This window comes from Haplochromis burtoni, unplaced genomic scaffold, assembly GCF_018398535.1.
Source record: "Haplochromis burtoni strain Fernald_Lab_line unplaced genomic scaffold, NCSU_Asbu1 Contig_200, whole genome shotgun sequence".
Classification (NCBI taxonomy): domain Eukaryota; kingdom Metazoa; phylum Chordata; class Actinopteri; order Cichliformes; family Cichlidae; genus Haplochromis; species Haplochromis burtoni.
The window spans coordinates 1,096,273-1,113,643 of record NW_024582561.1 but is presented as its reverse complement, the minus strand read 5'-3'; the positions used below and the strand labels follow the sequence as shown (position 1 = coordinate 1,113,643).

The 17,371-nt window shown below is 44.3% G+C and overlaps 1 protein-coding gene across 3 annotated transcripts; it reads right to left on the bottom strand.

Moving 5' to 3' along the window:
• Window positions 1–520: 520 nt before the first annotated feature.
• prrc2a (proline-rich coiled-coil 2A) lies at window positions 521–16,913 on the bottom strand. Of its 3 annotated transcripts, none has more exons than XM_005936249.2 (17): window positions 16,775–16,913; window positions 11,062–11,213; window positions 9,654–9,831; window positions 9,433–9,529; window positions 9,227–9,308; window positions 9,000–9,143; window positions 8,505–8,746; window positions 8,303–8,391; window positions 7,962–8,113; window positions 7,289–7,391; window positions 6,988–7,177; window positions 6,412–6,504; window positions 5,617–6,166; window positions 5,195–5,451; window positions 4,722–5,022; window positions 4,388–4,610; window positions 521–4,196 (listed from the first exon to the last, which is right to left on the bottom strand). In XM_005936249.2, the coding sequence occupies exons 2-17, from the start codon at window positions 11,174–11,176 to the stop codon at window positions 1,181–1,183; spliced, it is 5,832 nt and encodes a 1,943-aa protein (XP_005936311.1). In that variant the 5' UTR covers window positions 11,177–11,213; window positions 16,775–16,913; the 3' UTR covers window positions 521–1,180. The 3 variants fall into 3 exon arrangements, with proteins under 3 accessions (XP_005936311.1, XP_005936310.1, XP_005936312.1); XM_005936248.3 differs by having other exon boundaries at window positions 16,577–16,907; XM_005936250.3 differs by lacking the exon at window positions 6,412–6,504 and having other exon boundaries at window positions 16,577–16,906.
• Between the last annotated feature and the right edge of the window lie 458 nt (window positions 16,914–17,371).

Sequence of the window (17,371 nt, the reverse complement as noted above, 5' to 3'; positions counted from 1 at the left end):
TATTAAAATAAAGCCATCACGCCATCGATACAGTCTTCAGGAGGGCAAACGGAACTCAAAGAAAGGGAGCTTCAAACTACTGTCTGTGGGGGGAAACTTTAGATTTTTGCAGTGTGCAGAAATTCTGCAGGTGAAGATGCTACGACGAGGCCAAAAACCTCCTCTTTAAAGAAAAAAGAAAATAACAATTATAATTATAATGAAATGTCAGAGCAGATCATTCAAAAAATAAAAACAAAATTCAAACCATCGACCTGAACAAGCAGCAGAAACATTGATATAAAGACCAATCACTGAGCAGTAGTACTTTAACAGGTCTCATCACAGTAATCGGACCAAAAAGTCAGTCAGAGGAGGAATTTGGACATTTTTAGTAAAAATTTAGTTTAATGACTTGCTTTGTTGAAGAGAGAAAACACGCGCGCGCGCACACACACACACACACACTCCTAAAATTCCTCACGAGGCTGAAAAATCAGAGCTGACACGAGGCCAAACAAAAGACAGAAACAAAACGTCGTATGGTACATTGTTCTTATTAAAAGATGTAGCTGCACCCCTTTCACTTGTGAAGGAAGTGATGCACAACTGCAATACAGAAAACCACACGAGGCCAGAGTGTGACAGAAATATACACAGACACATAAATATAAAAGTTTGGCCGATCCAAATATTCATGCCAATTTAATCCCACATTTTCCTTCTGCGCTCAAGTGACCTCACATGCTCTTTGTGGGGGTTTTAAAGATGTCACATTTGTGCTTGTATGTGTGACTGTGTGTGGAGCTCAGTGTGACTGTCTTCTGTCAAAATGAGGTGTAACCCCCCCGCCCACCAATTGAACAATCACATGCTTGTCAAATCCAACCGGGGTGAGGAAGAGTTAAAAAAAAAAAAAAAAAAAAAAAAAAAAAAAAAAAAAAAGAGGGTGGGGCACAAATGAACAGAGAGCAAGATGGAACAAACTGAGAAAATTACAAGAACGGACGGCAGATACGAGGATGATGCAAAGGTGAAAGAGGTGACTGGGTGGGGAAGGAGGGGTGAATACCATCTCCATTTACTGTACAAAGCACTAATGCCAACAGATAAGCTGTGAAATTACGATCAAAAGGGATTAAAGGCGTAACAGGGTGGGGGTTAATGTGGGTGGGGTTTAACTGAAATGTCGCATATTCCGTCACTTCCTATTTTTCGGTGAGGGCCAGTTGCCACGCTTCTCTCCCCGGTTGCCGCCTCCGCTGCCAGGTCCACCAGGGCCGCCGCCAGGTGGGCCACGGGGGCCTCTTCCCCCCCCTCCGCCACCTCCAGGTCCTCCGGCATTGACCCTCCGGTTCTGCCGCTCCATCCCAGGACGCTGACTCGAGAAGCTTCGTTTGTTAGCAGAGGGTTCTTTACCCGTCATCTCACGCTCCACGATGCTGCCGCCTCCTCCTCCTCCGCCTCTTCCCATGTGGTGGTGATGATGAGAAGCATACGACTTCCCTCCTCCTCCCCCTCCCCCCTCTCTGTCTCTGAACTCTGTGAAGTCGCTGCTCTCAGAAGCCGTCTCCCACTCCTCATTGGCTTGGTCTGAGTTCTGGTTGGTGAAGTCAGGCGACTTGGCACCGTGGGGGTGCTGTGGGTGCGTGGGACCCACACTGCCCTGGTTGTAGTGGTGATGGTGGTGGCTGTTCGCATTACTGAGATGCCCGCCACTGTTGTTACTGTTGGCCGTTAATGTGGCGTTGTGGGTAGCATTCTGGGCATTTCCTGTCATGGGAGCAGAGACTGGGGCTCCGTTACCATCTTGCACAGAATTCATGGAAGGAGATGAGGGCCTTTCTCCACCAATGACCCCCACACTGCCGTTGATACGAGCAGCATTCTCCCGCTCCTTCAGTTTCCGGAAACGGGGCGGTTTGTCCTGCTGGTGCTGGGATCGCCCATGACGACGGCGCCTAGGTGGTCGCTCAAAGCCACGATTAGAAGGAAGAGGAAGAGCATTTGGCCCTCCAGAGTTTGACACAGGTTTTGCAGAAGTTTGCTGGGTCGCAACTCCACCATTTTCAGTGGAAACCAGAGTAGCAGAGGTTGTTGTAGCAGGCAGAGACGGCTGAGGGGGGTTGGTCCCCTGACTTTGAGTTTGACTTCCATCAGCCACCTTGTCCTTCTTCTCACCAGCATTTCCTCCTCGGCCTAAGTCTTTATGCCCAGAGCTCTGTGGCGGACCTTGCTGTTTCCGGGCTGAAGCTGAAGACTTGGAGGACCCACCATGCGAGCCTGAGCTGGGCCCAACACGGTGTCCCCCAGCTGTTGCTCCCATATTGCCACTACTCCTGTAGATGTTTCCTCCTCCACCTCCGCCACCCCTGCCCCTTCTAGAGGGCACACCCCTAGGGGTGAAGACACGGGCCTGGGAGCCTCTGGGTGGAGCAGATGAAATGTTTACACTGCTAGTGGTGTTATCAGAGCCATTCTTGGTGTTCAGTTTCTGGCTGTCTTCTTTGTCCGAGTGGCCGACATCGCTTGCTCCACTCTCACTGCCCGTCTCAGAGCCTCTCTCCCTCCTCCTCTTGGGGATTTCTTCATACTCTGAGCCCTCACTGCGGGTTTCACTGCGGTTTCTGGCCCTGGCTGGGTTATGCTGGGACCGATCTTGACCATGCCTTCCACTGGCTCCTTCACCCTTGGATTCCTGATGATGGCCACCACCGGCTGTTGAGCGGTAGTCTCTTCCACTCCTGCCACCCATTCTGCCCCGGCTTCCACCTGTGGGTCCAGCACTGGCCGTGTAGGTGCCCCGGTACCCACGGCCTCGCCCATAGAATTCTCCCCCTCTTCCTCTGCTGGCTCTGCCGCCTTTCTGGGGGACTCCTTGGTGGTGAGAGATGTTGCCTCCCTTTTCAAAGGAACGGTCTCTGTCTCTCCTGGAGGAGGACCCTGAAAAACCTGATGAAGTAGTGTCTACATCTTTTTGACCTCTACCTGACCCTCCTCCAGCTGAGGATCGCTCTTTTCCACCATTTCTGGGTTTGGCTGTCTGGGGTGGCTCGTCCTTAGATGAAACTGATGTGTTCTGAGAGTTGGAGGAGGCATCCTGCTTCATAGAGACAGGCTGTCCACCATCTTGCTCTTTATCTTTTCCAAATCCTGTGCCTTGTTTTTCTCCTCCATCTGCATCCATTGCCTCTCTCTTGATTTCTTTCAGCACTGGCTTCTTAATGGGCCCAGCCCTCCTGTTGGCATTGCTCCCTCCTGATTGGTTGGAGGGTTTGTGGTCCAATGGAGTGTTGGAAGAGTCCTCTCCTCCACGGGAGTTGTTCCCACCTCCTGCATTGTTGCCCCTCCTTCCGTGAGAGGAACCCCCAGTAGTATTGCTGCCAGGCCGTGGACCCCAGTGTGTCTCTGTCTTATGCTCCCGCCCTCCTCTTTGGTTTGATTTAGGATGAGGATGCTGCTGCTGTGGGGGCTGACTGTGGCTGCCAAGTTGAGCCAGAGGTGGGCTAGAAGTGTTGGCTGAATGGGAAGTATATGCCGGACCTGTCTTCTCTTGTTTCACATGGCCACCACCTCCAGCGTTACCACTGCTGCCTCTTTCAGCGTGACTGTGCCCGACATTGGTTTCGCTCTCTCTCTGTGATGGGTGATGGTGCGGTGCCACTTTGACATTCCCATCCTCCCTGGCGGAGGAGGAAGAGGAGGAAGAGGAGCAGGAGGATGAGAGGGAAGGTTGGTGAAGAGGAGGAGAAGAGTCAGTCTTCTTAGCTGGGGCCTCACCACCTCTGTTCTCTGGCTTATGGGGATGGAGAGGGAAGTGAGGCTGTTGAGGGTGGTGGCTGTGAGGGTGGTGGAGGTGAGAGTTGCTTTCAACAGGAGGATGATCTGGGCGCCCGCTACGATCATAGTGAGGATGTGGGGCTCCCCATATCTGGCCCTGCTGAGCTCCTCGGGCAGGCCCTTCATCCTGGTGGGGGAACCCATGTGGCTGGCTTCCCCTTTCACCCGCCCTCTGATGCTGGTGAGGAGGTATCCTTGCGCCCTGATCGGGGAAGTTGCTGTAGTTGCCCTGTCCGCCGATGTAGTGATGAGGGTGATGGCTGCCTCCCTGGTTGCCAACAGGGGGTGGGGTTTGATTGGATGTCCCAGATGCAGAGCTGGGCTGCTGAATGGGTCCCAATCCACCCTCTCGCATGCGGTGTGGAGGAGTGTCGCTCCTATGATAAAGAAAGACAGAAAACAAAATAGCAACTTATTCACTCAATAAATGAAAACACAGATGATAAAGAAAAAAAAAACAATACAAACTTACATGGACACTTTTATAATTGCTCTATATAGCAACAATCTAACAGTAAAGAAGGAGGTTTTATCTTCGATCTCACTCAAACAAAACGAGTATCCATACCTGGGCCCTTTGGCCACATCATCATCCTCTGATGCCTGCTTCTGTCTCAGGGGAGAAGTTAGCCCACGGTTTTCCCCTCCTCCAGGGAACACCTCAGGCCCCCAGGCCAGCTTAGGATCCATAGGGGGAGTCCCACGGTGAGGATGCCCTGGATGCTGTTGCTGTCTGTCAAAGGGGTCTGAACCAGACCCCCCAGAATCAGACCGCTCACGCCCAATAAGCCCTGAGTAAAATTTTAAGAAAAATATCTAAGTCAACAGCCAACATTGTGACTTCACTATACTGCAATATTTCCTGATTTAATTTTATTACTTGTGTTTATGCATCCACTCACCAGAAGGATGCATGCCGGCCTGATAGTATTCCATGGGTGAAGGGCGACTCTGTATCATACGAGGGTCCATGTAGGGCATCATCATCCACCGAGGGTCAAAATTCAATGGTAAGGGTGGAGGTCGAACCATACCGCCAGGTTGATACAAGGGTCCGCCCTGTTTAGGTCCAGGTACAGGCTGGGGAGTTGAACCTGGTGAAGGACCTTGTGGAGCCTGGGTCTGTGGGGACAGCTGACTTTGTGATGCCTGGCTGTGCTGTTGCTGCTGTTGCCACTGCTGCTGTTGCTTTAGGAGTTGCTCCTACAGAGAAGTGAATGGAAAAATGCAATCACTCAGGTTGTTTAAAAGCACATCCCTTTGAGGAAAAAAAAGTAAAAAGAGAAAATCACAGTGGCCCTGCTCATTCAGAATGCAACAACAACTTTTAACTGAATTTCTCTCTTACGTTTGGAAAAAAAAAACAAAAACAAACCTGCTGCTGCCTCTGAAATCGAGGTGGAAGAGACTTCTGATACTTTGAGTAGCCCTGGCCAGGAGGGCCACCAGCTTGACGACCGGATCCCCCTCCGATATTTTCGACCTTTACTTGGTCGATTCCTCTTTCGCCTCCACTTCCTGTACGAATGTGAGGAGTGCTCACAGCTTCTTCCTTACTCTCTCCTAGTAAAGGTACATCCAGTGTGGGCTGCTGCGGCTGTGGTGCAGCCAACTGGGGACACTGTTGGGTATCTAAATCAAGAACAAAGTTGCAGGGTTAAATCTGTAGTCATCATGATTGTTATGTGGTGTATTTACTTAAAATGCTATATTAAATAAAGAATAGAAATGTTATTTACTCGAATGCTTCTTGATGATAGGTCTGTGTTTCAGGCCATTTGCATCTGAGAAACTCACCTGCACCAGAGTCGTAACTGCTGTTGCTGCTGGGTCGCTGGCGGTCATTACCAGCTGGACCTGTCCCCGACGGGACAGTTAGCACTGGAGGCTCCTCAGAGTCCACGCAGGGGGAAGGAGGCTGGCTGATATTAGGGGAGGAAGCTGAAACTGATGGACTTGGGCTGCCTGCCGTAGCAGCTGTTGAATTTCCATCAAGGCTAGGGGTTTTGCTGCCGCCACCACCACCAGCAGCACTTGTGTTGCTGCTCTGCTGCTGCTGCTTTTCATCCAGCCTCTTCAGCTTTTCCGCACAGGCTGCACGTCTCTCCTCCTCCATCCTGCGTTCTTCCTCTTCACGCCTGCGACGAGCTCGCTCAACAGCAGCAGAAATCTCAGAGGATGACTGCTTCCTGCGCTGACGCCACGTCTCGTCCTCATCATCCCCCTGGGCTGCATGAACCAGCAGACCAGGCTGTGTAAGAGGGTTAGGGGCTCCTGCTGCTGGTTGATGCTGGGCAGGGGCAGGTTTCCCCTGGCCAAGAGAGGCTCCCTGATTGTGGGGCCGATCCTGAGGAGTTAGAAAACACTGAATGTTTTATCATGACGTTTTTAACCTTCCAAGTGAAATTACTGTAATCTTTTAAAAAGTAGAAATGTATGTATGAATGATAATCTCCACTGTAACAAAAACCAAAGTGAAGGGGGGGGAAAAGGGAACTTAAAACTAAAAATGGCTTGGCTATAAGACCCGTAGGTGGCGGATGAGGCAATGACAGAAATGATTATTCTATGAGGCCCTGTCCTGATGTCTACCTGTCGGTAAAAGGAGTAGGGCCCTGGTCCGAGGAGCGGCCCAGGTGGGGGGGAGGGCTGCTCCTGGGGACCACCCAATCCAGGCCTGCGCCCCTGTATACAGGCAGACACAGTTAGCTAAGGTCCACCACAATGATCTACACTGATGCAAAATACAGACACTCACACATGCCTGCCCACTAAAAAAGTCTTGCCTTAACAGAATTAACTCTGTAACCTGTTTTCAATTTGAAAACTTCACAAGGCCTCAATGTAAGGTAAAACCATAGGGCCTTATCCACTGCAGGAACTCAGAGCACACATTTACAACCCCAAATCAGCCCGTTTAAGCCTGTTCCCATTGCGGTGTAGGATTCACCACAAATCTTCCTGTTCCAAAAAACCCCCCAAAAAATTGAGGGATTCAAGAGGACAATTTTACGTTGCTTCTCTTCCTCACCTACATAGTAGTTATAGGTAAGGTTTTTTTGGTCTGAAAACACCCCTTTAAGAGGTCCTAAAGGGATGGTTCCTAAAAGAGCCCACAGGTTCCTGCAGTGAAAAATGTCTTGTTGTTACTGCTGTTCAACACAGTACCTGATAGGCGGATGGCGCTCCCTGGCTCACCCAACCACTACCTCCCTCCTCGGCCCATCCTGGCTTGCTGGAGGGGGGTTGGGGGCCATTGTCAACATTAGAGGGAGGGGTCCTGCGGGTCTCTCCACCGCTGTCTGAGGCTCGAGAGTGAGAGGTTGCATTGGGGGCATCCTGAGACCTCTGCTGATCACTGAGGACAAAAAATGTAAGTGAATAATATCTAGAAAAACAACAACAACAACCCCCGCCCCCCCCAAGAGTACTGTAATTTATCACACATTAAATGTACTTGGTCACTCACCGCGGATCAATCTTGCTCTCATTTCTATCCTCTTCTCCCTCTTCCTCTCCTTCATCATCGCTGAACTTCAGCTTGGCGGAGTAATCTATCTCCTCATGAGCTCCTGTTTCAGCAAAACAACAAAAAACAAAATGGAAGCCATCAGAACCATGTTTGTGCCAAACATCCACAGTGTAACATTATTCAGCAACCATCACTAATCCTTCTCCCTCCCTCCAGCAACTTAAACCATGCTGGACGGATCAGCATGAAATTTGATATGCACCAACAACAGCAATCCTCGAAAGCAGAAAAAGGAAGGCTCGGCAGAACACGCTCTGCACAGCTGAACTAAATTAACTTGCATAAGCAAGACACACAAAAACAAGTCTTTACTTAAAACACAGAAGGTTATGACTCTTGTTCTAGGTCTGTAACAACATTAAAAGTAACCAATTATTATTGTTTTAAAGCCATTTGTTAAAATTTCAGTTTCTGCATGCTTTAGAGCCTTCTTCCAAACAGAAAACATTCTGTTTTTATTATAGATAGGAACAACTTCAAAAAGAAAATAACTTCATTTAACAAAAACACTGTTTTAGTGTATATTTGGAGGTGGCTTACAAACTTAGAACCAGTTTTATGATGTTTCACCTTTGTGAATGGAATTTAATTTTAATTTTTTTTTTTTTACCTGCCCAGCCTTCGTCTCCATCGTGGTCCAGCTCATCTAGCTCCTTCAAATCGTCTTGTTTTAAAATGGAGGGTCGCTTTACCACCTCTCCACCCACATCGCGTGGACCGCCCTGTGACCTGCTCTCAGGACCAACTGGCCCACGAGAGAACCTGAAATAATGGGGGAGGTTCTTTTTTAAGGGATATGATGGAAAAAAAAAAAAAAAAAAAAGCATGGCCCAAAAAAAGCAGCTCTTGATTACTTAGGAGTTAAACTATAGGCCATTTGACTGCACTGAAGAACATTTTCCCTCCACAGTGAAATTAAAAGTAGATGAAGTAGCATCTCAGTGAACATACCTTGGAGCTGTCCCTTCACCAGGTGGTGGGTACCTGTAGGGCCCTTGAGGCCCATAGGGGCCCGGGAAGGGCAGATAGGGAGGATACATCTAGGGAGTAATAACAGATCCAGTTCAGACACCCATTTCTTTTGTTTTTGTTTGTTTATTTATTTGGGCGAGAAGATAAAGATAAATGCTAATAAAAGAAAACTAACACTTACGAAGGGGGGTATGATCCCTCGATATTGGGGGAACCCAGGCCCCACAGGAGGCTGGGGCAAGGGCAGGGCGGGGCTGCCTGCAGGAGGGTTCCTAGGTGGCCCGTGGTTCTGTGAGTTTGGAGGGGGGACCCCTGCTGCCCCATCCATCACCAGAGCTCCACCAGTGCCACCCTCGGTTACCCCCTCCCCAGGCAGGGTGGGTGCCAGGGCTCGGCCCCCACCATCCCGCCAACTTGTAACGTCTGAGGACAGTGAAGACAGGAGAGGACGGAGTGGTTAGTATGATTTATGGACTTTTATGTAATCAGAACAAGAATGGAAAGTCATTTTTTATGATTATGAATGTGAAGAGCAATGAATATCAATACTGTCAATTAGTAAAGTTCAAAAATAAATAAATACAAATGAAAATCCTGCCCGAGGTGTTTCTCTCCAAACTACCATAGACAAATAAGTGGATGACAAATTATTAGAGACAAAGCTTGCATTACTCACTCTGGGGGCGGAGGCTTGGTCCGGGCCCATACCACTGATCTGCAGTGCCCTGTTCTTTGCCAGCTTTGTCCTGGTCGCCAGCCGCCTGCAGGGTGGGAAATTCCTCGCGAGAGAATGGCGACGGTAGGTTTGATCCCTTTCCACCTGCAAAAACAGATGATGAAAAGAGGGGCTGAGTTGCAAACAAACAAACCCATTGAAGGACATGCAGCAAAAGAAGGACTCACCATCCCCTTGTGTTCCATGTGTTCCACTGGCCTGTGCCCAGGACCTTGCCCCTACGGCCTGGGTTGAAGCTGGGGCCAGAGCCTGAACACGGTGCACACACAAAGTCAAATACCATATGATACATGCCAGCTAGCAGTGCTAGATGTCTTTCGGCAACCATTACTCAGGGTATATTCTGTTTTAATGTTATGGAGATAACGTGTACCTCTGAAGCTTGCGGGGTTCTCGGGCGGGTCGGTGCAGGTGTCTGTGAAGCCACAGGCTGCTGCGACTCCGGCTGCGGTGCTGACAATGCATCGGTACTGAGAGGGAAAAAGCAGACATACAAGTCTTCAGACCGAATGCAACAAGCAATCACACAAGAATAAAACTACTTGTTACATTAACACCCAATAACTTGAAGGTGTTTGATTACAGCTTTCTTACCTCTTTGGGTCTGCTGCTTCCTGTTTGCTTGCCCATCCTGTGCCGTCTTTGGGAACGAGCGAGACGTTAGGATCGTTGCCTTTGTTCTCTGCCTTCAGACTGGGCAGGTTGGCAGGGGGTGGCATACGCCGCGCAGAGGCAACTTTACCAAGAGATTGCAGGCCATGGCGTGGGGGAACTAATATGGAAACAAGATAGAATAGAATAGAATAGAAAAGAAATAATTCTTTAATTGTCCCACAAGGGGAAATTTGGTTGCAACAGCAGGAAGTCGCTAGCACAGATGGACCATTGAAACCCTACACTGGTGAAATCCAGAGGGAGCCTGAAAACAGGGATGGCGTTCTGATTATTTTCTGGATGTAAAATTAGGGTGCTGAATCACTGAGAAGGCTAAAAACGTGGTAGTTTTGGTCTGGTGATTCTAATGAATGTGGATTTTTTTTTTTTAAACAAACAAACAAAAAACTCTCTTGACGTTATTAAAAACATTCAGTAAACCCACTTCAATTACAATTTTATAGAGCAGCATTAGCACATTGATGCTTACAGAACCATGGAAAAGCCTAAAAGCGAAGCCGTTCTGAATATCAATCCCTCATTTGTTTTCCCAAGGCTCAGAGCAACCACAGCAGCTTCAGGCCTTCACTGTGTAAGAGGGGGCAAGTCTGTAGTCGGGGAAAGGGGACAGCTGCTTGAATCTAGAGGGCAGCCTCTGAATAAAACATAAACTGGGGTCTCAGCATAGAAGTCAAACAGCATCCACAAGTAAGCCTCTGTCTCTGGTCAGCCTCAGTGTCTCTGGAGCTCAGCTAATACATCGAGCCTCAAGAGCCATTCACCCTCCAGGACCCCCTTTTCCCTTTGTTATTTCTTTAACACGTCTGTGCAAACACTAGTCAATAACAAACAGTATAACACAGTTTCATCAAAAAACAGTGCTGATAGATAGATAGATAGACATATAGATAAACTTTGTGTATTAAAAAGCAGCGCCATTAAGGAGACCCTAAGCTAACACTTCAAAGTTGCATTAGTTGGTGGAAACACAGTACAGCGAGAAAATTGTAATCACACTAATGAGCAGATCCGACTGAGATCTGTTTGTTTAAGGTTCAAATGATCAGTGACAGCACAGGTTTTTACTAAACCACACCACCTGGCAGAATTTAATTAGAGCCCTTTGAAATCTGTTACAACTGCTTAGAAAGTGATGTATGTTGAGGATGTAGATAATAACAATGTTATTATCTACATATTATGATATGTTGTGATAGCCATAAGCTCTGACTTTCAGGTTTTACCAAACCAGCTAATTCAAAGAAAGCCTGGCTATGCTGAATCCAATTCATAATACACCCCCTCTGGATGTATGCTGTGAAAGCTTGTGTGTTCTGAAAATACTCACCAACAGGCTTTTGTGTTTCAAGGCTCTTTCCTTTGTATGTATCAAACAGGTTGAGAGACGCATACTTGGTTTTGCCTTCCTTCCCCTTTGCAGTTTGCCCAGAGCGATCTGACATTGCGCTGTCCGCTCATTGAGTATGGTGAGCCCTGAGACTGTAGAAGAAAGAAGAGACAAGGATAACAAGAATACACAGAAAGAGAATGAAAGTGCTGAATTTTAACTATATTTAACAAGGGATTACAGATATGATACAGTTATGTTTCTTCCAGCTGACATTAGGTATAATTGCTTTCAGATTAATAGGTGTAGCAAATCTTTCTTTTAAGATAGCTCTATGAAACAGGATATTCTGAAACACAATGACACAGCACGTAGGGATAATACACTCAGATTAGTTTATTTTTTATTTTCCTACGAATCAGAATAATTGGCAATTTACAGCATTTTCTGGGGCTTTTCTGGTTTAATTTTACTTCTATGTCTGAAGCAATATTCCTCCATTTTAAATTTTTTGTCAATTCAAATGACAAAAAAGATGTCAACAAAATATTTGGCAAATATCAGCATCATCTGATACCAGACTTACTGATTTTTAAACAAATTAATGAGATGCCATGTACCTACATTCCTTTTGCACTGGCTAAAGGGAGACATTCTTTTTTTTCTGACACAGGTGGGAAATACAAAAAATACATTTAAAAACATTAAAACACAAGAACTCTTGTCTCATTATTAGCTGAAGTGTTATTGTAAACATCAATATTAGCCCACAATTTTTCAGCCTGTCCATCAGTAATTTAAACAAAGGATTGCAAGTTGATATATTTTAACATCTGCTACATTTACGACCGATACATCTGATTTAAAAACATTTGTTTTTATATTTTGAGGTATTCATTCAACACTTAGCAACTTAGTAAAGACTGGTGTGACTTCCCATATGGAAAAGATATATATAAATCTTATAAAGTTTGTATCTGTCTTGTGTGAAACTTATATGAAAAGCATATAAGAGTGAAAACGCATATAAGATCCCTTGAAAAATTATATAATGAAACTTGTATGTTTTGGATACTTACTAAAACAATATATGAAAGTAATGAGAAAGTGGCCACTTTCATGAGTAAATCATGTAAGCCTTATATGATTTACTCATGAAAGTGGCCACTGTCATGAGTAATCACATATAAGTTTTTACTATTTCTTTTCCATATGGGTTTGACTGACCTGTCTGTAGACAGGGGGCTTATGAAGTTAAACAACTTCCCTATGACAATGTGGACAACAGTCGAGGAAACCAGCTTCGTAACATAAAAATTAACTGAAAGCTTTTAAGCACGTGTATAGGTAAGACCATAAGTTTTCTGTCACATATTGCTGAATGTCATCTAACTTGGATTTGGTGAATCAACAACATATAAAGACAAGAATCAACACAGTTTTTGGATCAGATAATGGTCCAATCCTGACTCAAAAAGCTGGACTAATATATTGGTGACCTCTGAGTGACCTCCTATGAGACAAATATATTCAGTTCAATTCCACTTTTCTAGCAGGAGAGCTTAACACAACATGGAAGAGGCTAACAATAAAGCAACAGTGGTTTAGAGGCGTTTCACAGCTGTGACGCCAACAATTTTTCTTTGTATGTTTGCAACAGTTTTGAATTTAACCAAGAATTGTGGCCACATGACTGGAAAAGTCAGGCGACAGGAATGCCTTCACTGCCCTTTGCTTCAAAGCACTTGCAATTTTTATGATAACATAATGCATTCTTGACAACTTGGTTAATATTATTTGAATTTCAGGTTTCTAGTCAACTCTACTCCAATATGTGTGTCAAAACGTTAAGTACTTAGCTAGAAAGGAGAGACTAGCGTGCAAAGAGCAGTAAGCAGTAAAGAATAAAGTAGAATTCATGGTAGCATGTTCACGTTTGTTTTGGTAGGCATTGGGCTAGTCAACCTACAAAGATGTGCTTGAATGTGCTTGTATGCAGTCCCCCACAGCCAAAAAATTTATTAATAAATAGAAAAGCATGTAGCAGTGATGATATGCATGCATAGGATGCTGACTGATTAAAAAGTTGGGTCGAACATTAAAGGAGGTGATAATGCAGTTCACCACGGAGAGAAAGAAGTGTTAAAAAATAATATTAATAAAGAAAATAAGTATGAGAAGCACAGAGCTGCAGTGTTCATTACTTTTAACACCTGGCTTCACATCACTACAAAGAAACATGAGTTTGTTCTCTGTGGCAATGGTTAAAACTAAAGGACAAATAACAGCGCAAACACATACCTTTTGGTCTACACAGTTTTAGCTCTTCCCCCTTCTGACAATACATAGACACAACATGCAGACATTGGTCTGCAAAGCTCTGCATAGGACTAACACATAGCCAGGGTCATTCCTTAATTTAATTTGTCATCCCTCACCACGAGGTCCCATCTACAATTCAAGAGATACTATAACGTACTAACTAAGCCAGCACCTTTCATCAAGACTTAAAACTGTCTTTATCGACAGTGTCTGCAGTTGTCCATATCCACAACTGAGTACAATCCCTAGCCAGCTATCCACTATTCAAATACATTAGATAAACTGTGCATTTCTGATTTTTAATAAAGACCTTTTGGATGCATTTATTTAACAATTTGGTTCAAAAAGTCAGAAAAAACTTTATGTGTAGACTACTGTTGCCATATATATATATATATATATATATATATAAAAAGAGAGAAAAGACTCCAGCTTATTAACTGAACACTAGTACTGGTTCGGTACTGTATCAGCAGCAACCTGGAGCCAACATGTCAGTTTTATTTTCTATTTGTATAAATTCAGATAAGCAGATCTCTATATGCCCATATGGATACAGTTTAATGGGAGCATATGACTGCACCATTTATAATACAGCAATAACACCAGCATAATTTTTTATGTGCTATAAAAATGTCATACCATATATAGCAACATTATACATTTATGATCTGTAGTGCACACAATAAGACAAGCCTGTCATGTCTGATAGCAAGAGCTGCGTAGTACCTAAGAAGCCCCTCCCAAAGTAGTGCTCTGTAAAATATGCAAGAAAACTGTTCCTGTTGAGTGTAGAAAAAAAAAACTTGTTTCAGTGCTTGAAGCAAAAACAGATGATCAAGTACAACCAGCTAATAAAGGAGGAGATACTAGGAGCTAGTGATGTGCGATTCAAATGTAAACAAATGGCTCCACTGAGCAATTTGCTAACTGCACTCCATGTGACAGGAAGAGCAAATGGTGGATGGAAATTACTGATGTGGTTACAAGGTGGTGAAGCAGGGCTATGAGCAGGTGGTTAAAATGCACAACCCAAAGCACAACACCCCAAGAAATATGCGACAATACCATGCATCTCCGGAAGACTTAAGGTTAAGTTACTTTATTTACTGTTGTTCTAAAGTGTTAACCAGTTATTTTATACTCCTTAAACATTCCAGGAAAAACAAAACCTAGGCTATTTTTGTGCTACGTTTGACTTATGCTGTGTCACTACTATTGCACCACAATGCTGCTGCTGTCATCTTGCTTCAATTGATTCAAACATCAAATCGTGAAGTGTGTCATCAAATACAGCAACTCAATGGAAAAGGATGGATAATGCCAAACTGCTAATTTTCTTAAAATATCATGACATTTTAGGGCTATACTGTTCAACCCTAGTTAGCAGACGTTCACTGCTTATCAGATGAACATTATTTCAAAAAAAGGTGGGGAAAAAGCAGAACCATGGTTTCTATGGAAACACATTATAAATGATATTCTTCATGCCTTGAGACAGAGGGTTCGGCTCCATGGCAACTGCCAGGCCTTTAGGTTGAACTCATTTTACTGCACATCAATAAAAGACAGGGCACTGACATCTGTCCAATTCACAGCGATTTGGCTGCATCCATCAGGTTAAAATGCTGCCACCACCTCCTACTCCCATTAGGCACAATGACTGCGAACACACGGGTCTCTAAGATCGTGAAGACTTTGTCACATCGTCATATCATTTCATTCACTTGGCTTCAATAAAAAAAAAAAATTAATACTGACGTGAGAAAGTCAATCTAAATTGTCTGTGTTTAGAAAACAGTGATTATAGAGATATAGGTCTGTGCTACAGTGACTCAAGCATTAAATAACTGAAAGGTGGGAAGACGTCTCATTAGATGGCTGCATAACACAAACAGCAACACATTCCAAAGATATGTTTGAAGACTCAAATATGCAGCCTTCTACTGCGCACTGACGATCATCAAAGGAGCAAAATGTACGATTTTTGCTTTTATACACATCACTTTAAAAAAACAAAAACAAATAACCCTTCGTTAATTACTTTTTAAAAAAGGTTGTACACGGTAACTACGAAGCTGCGCCAGCCTCAATAACCAGATGAGATTAGAAAATTAGGTCGTGGGATGGCTGGTCAGCTAGATGTTGTATGGGGATTAACTGGAGCCCTAAGTGCAGCAACGTATACCACAAAGAGGCCCCGTGAAGCTAAAGGCTAACGGTCAACACCAACTACGACGGGCAAAAATCAGCTAGTAGCTCCAGGAATCATTGCCTTGTACATATATATGCAAAACAGAAACATCAGGAGCGGTGATGTGTGATGTTTTTCTTATTTTTTTTTTCCTCCTGTGGTGCTAACCAGCTCGATGCTAACAGAGGCCCTCGGTGATCTCGTTGGGAGGGGGACTGCGTTGATGTTTCATAATGTATTTTCAACACCTCGCAGCTATCACTTAGCTCACCGCTTGTCAGCTCCATGCTTTGAATCACACAGTGACATTACGACTGCTCGTCCTTACCAAACTGTTATGCTTACTTACAGTTAGTGGGAGGCCCGGGGTAACGCAGAAAAAAAACAGATTTTTATTAGATGAACAAAACAAAATGGCGGTGTAGATGGGCCCTGTGCATACTAACCCAGGCCGGTTGGGTAGCATTAGAGAGCTGGCTTGTGTAGGTACATACTACTTGAAATACACTACACTATACAACTTAACTGTGCTGGGAAAAACAACCACTGACAAATCATCAATACTGAGCAACGGTTGCGTCTTTTAATCGGACACCCTCCGAGCTAAAGCTGAAGCCTCGCTAACGTTTATCCGCTAGCACTAGCCACGAAAAAAACATCTAATAGTAAACAGATATTTCATCAGCACACAAACGTCCCAGACACCTTTACTAAAAGGTAAATAAATGTGTGTTTATACACTAAAAAAAACAAGTGGCTAAATTCAGAAGCTAGCGAATACTAGTCAACCACTTAGCCAAGCTAGGCTAATGAGCTAGACAGCCACCTAACGTTAGCTATGCCTTTGCAAAAAATAAAAATAACCTCGATCCTTAACCAAAAACACCCTCACAGATGCGCCGAGCCCTTGCCAAGAGGTAAGAGTAACAATGTCTCTTCGGTACAATGTAACTGCCCAATGTCCGCATGGAAACATGCACAATTTTTCCAACCACTGACCTGGTCTTGTCCCGACTTGTCTCGAGGTTGTATCGCTGAGTGAGGTTAGCTTATGCTATCACGTATAGCCTCTTTCCAGCAAGTGACCCAGCTAGCTAAGCAACGTTATCCTCTCGCATAGTCAAACCAACACACTCTGGCTTTGCTCTAACTTTGATAAAAGCGGCAACGTATGGATAAAGAAGATATTCGGCTTACTTGTGCTCCTTTTCTTTTTTTTGTAACTCCCAAAAATAAATGAAAAGGGGGGAAAAGAAAATGGTTAATGCTGGACTCGATCCGTCGCCTAAAGAGCCGTCAACGGCTACTGAGCCGTTTGGGACCTCTACAGTAAAATAAATAAGCCACTCTTATGTTGTTTAAAGTGCAAGTGAAGCCTCTCCGAAAGAAATGTGAATATTGCAAAGTTAATACCAAAAATATCTAGCAAATTTATCCATGAAAATTTAAACAATTAATTTTACAATAGAAATCTGATATTTCACGTTTTTAATATGTAGATGGTGCATTATCTTTTTAAATATATGTTAATTGTAATACATTTATAAATAGAAATCTGAAAATTTGATTACAAACATTTGACATTTTTTATATGTTACGATTTCTGTATTTATCACTTCATAAATAAATAATAATAATAATAATAATATAAAATAAAAATGCTAAAAGACACAAAATTAAAACTTTTCCACCTCTGTGCAAAGACTTTGAGCCATGTTTCTTTATATTACCTTTGAAGGAGCCAGTCCTTGTTTTTTAAAGTGGTCTTTAACTATACTTCTCCAGTCTTTCTGA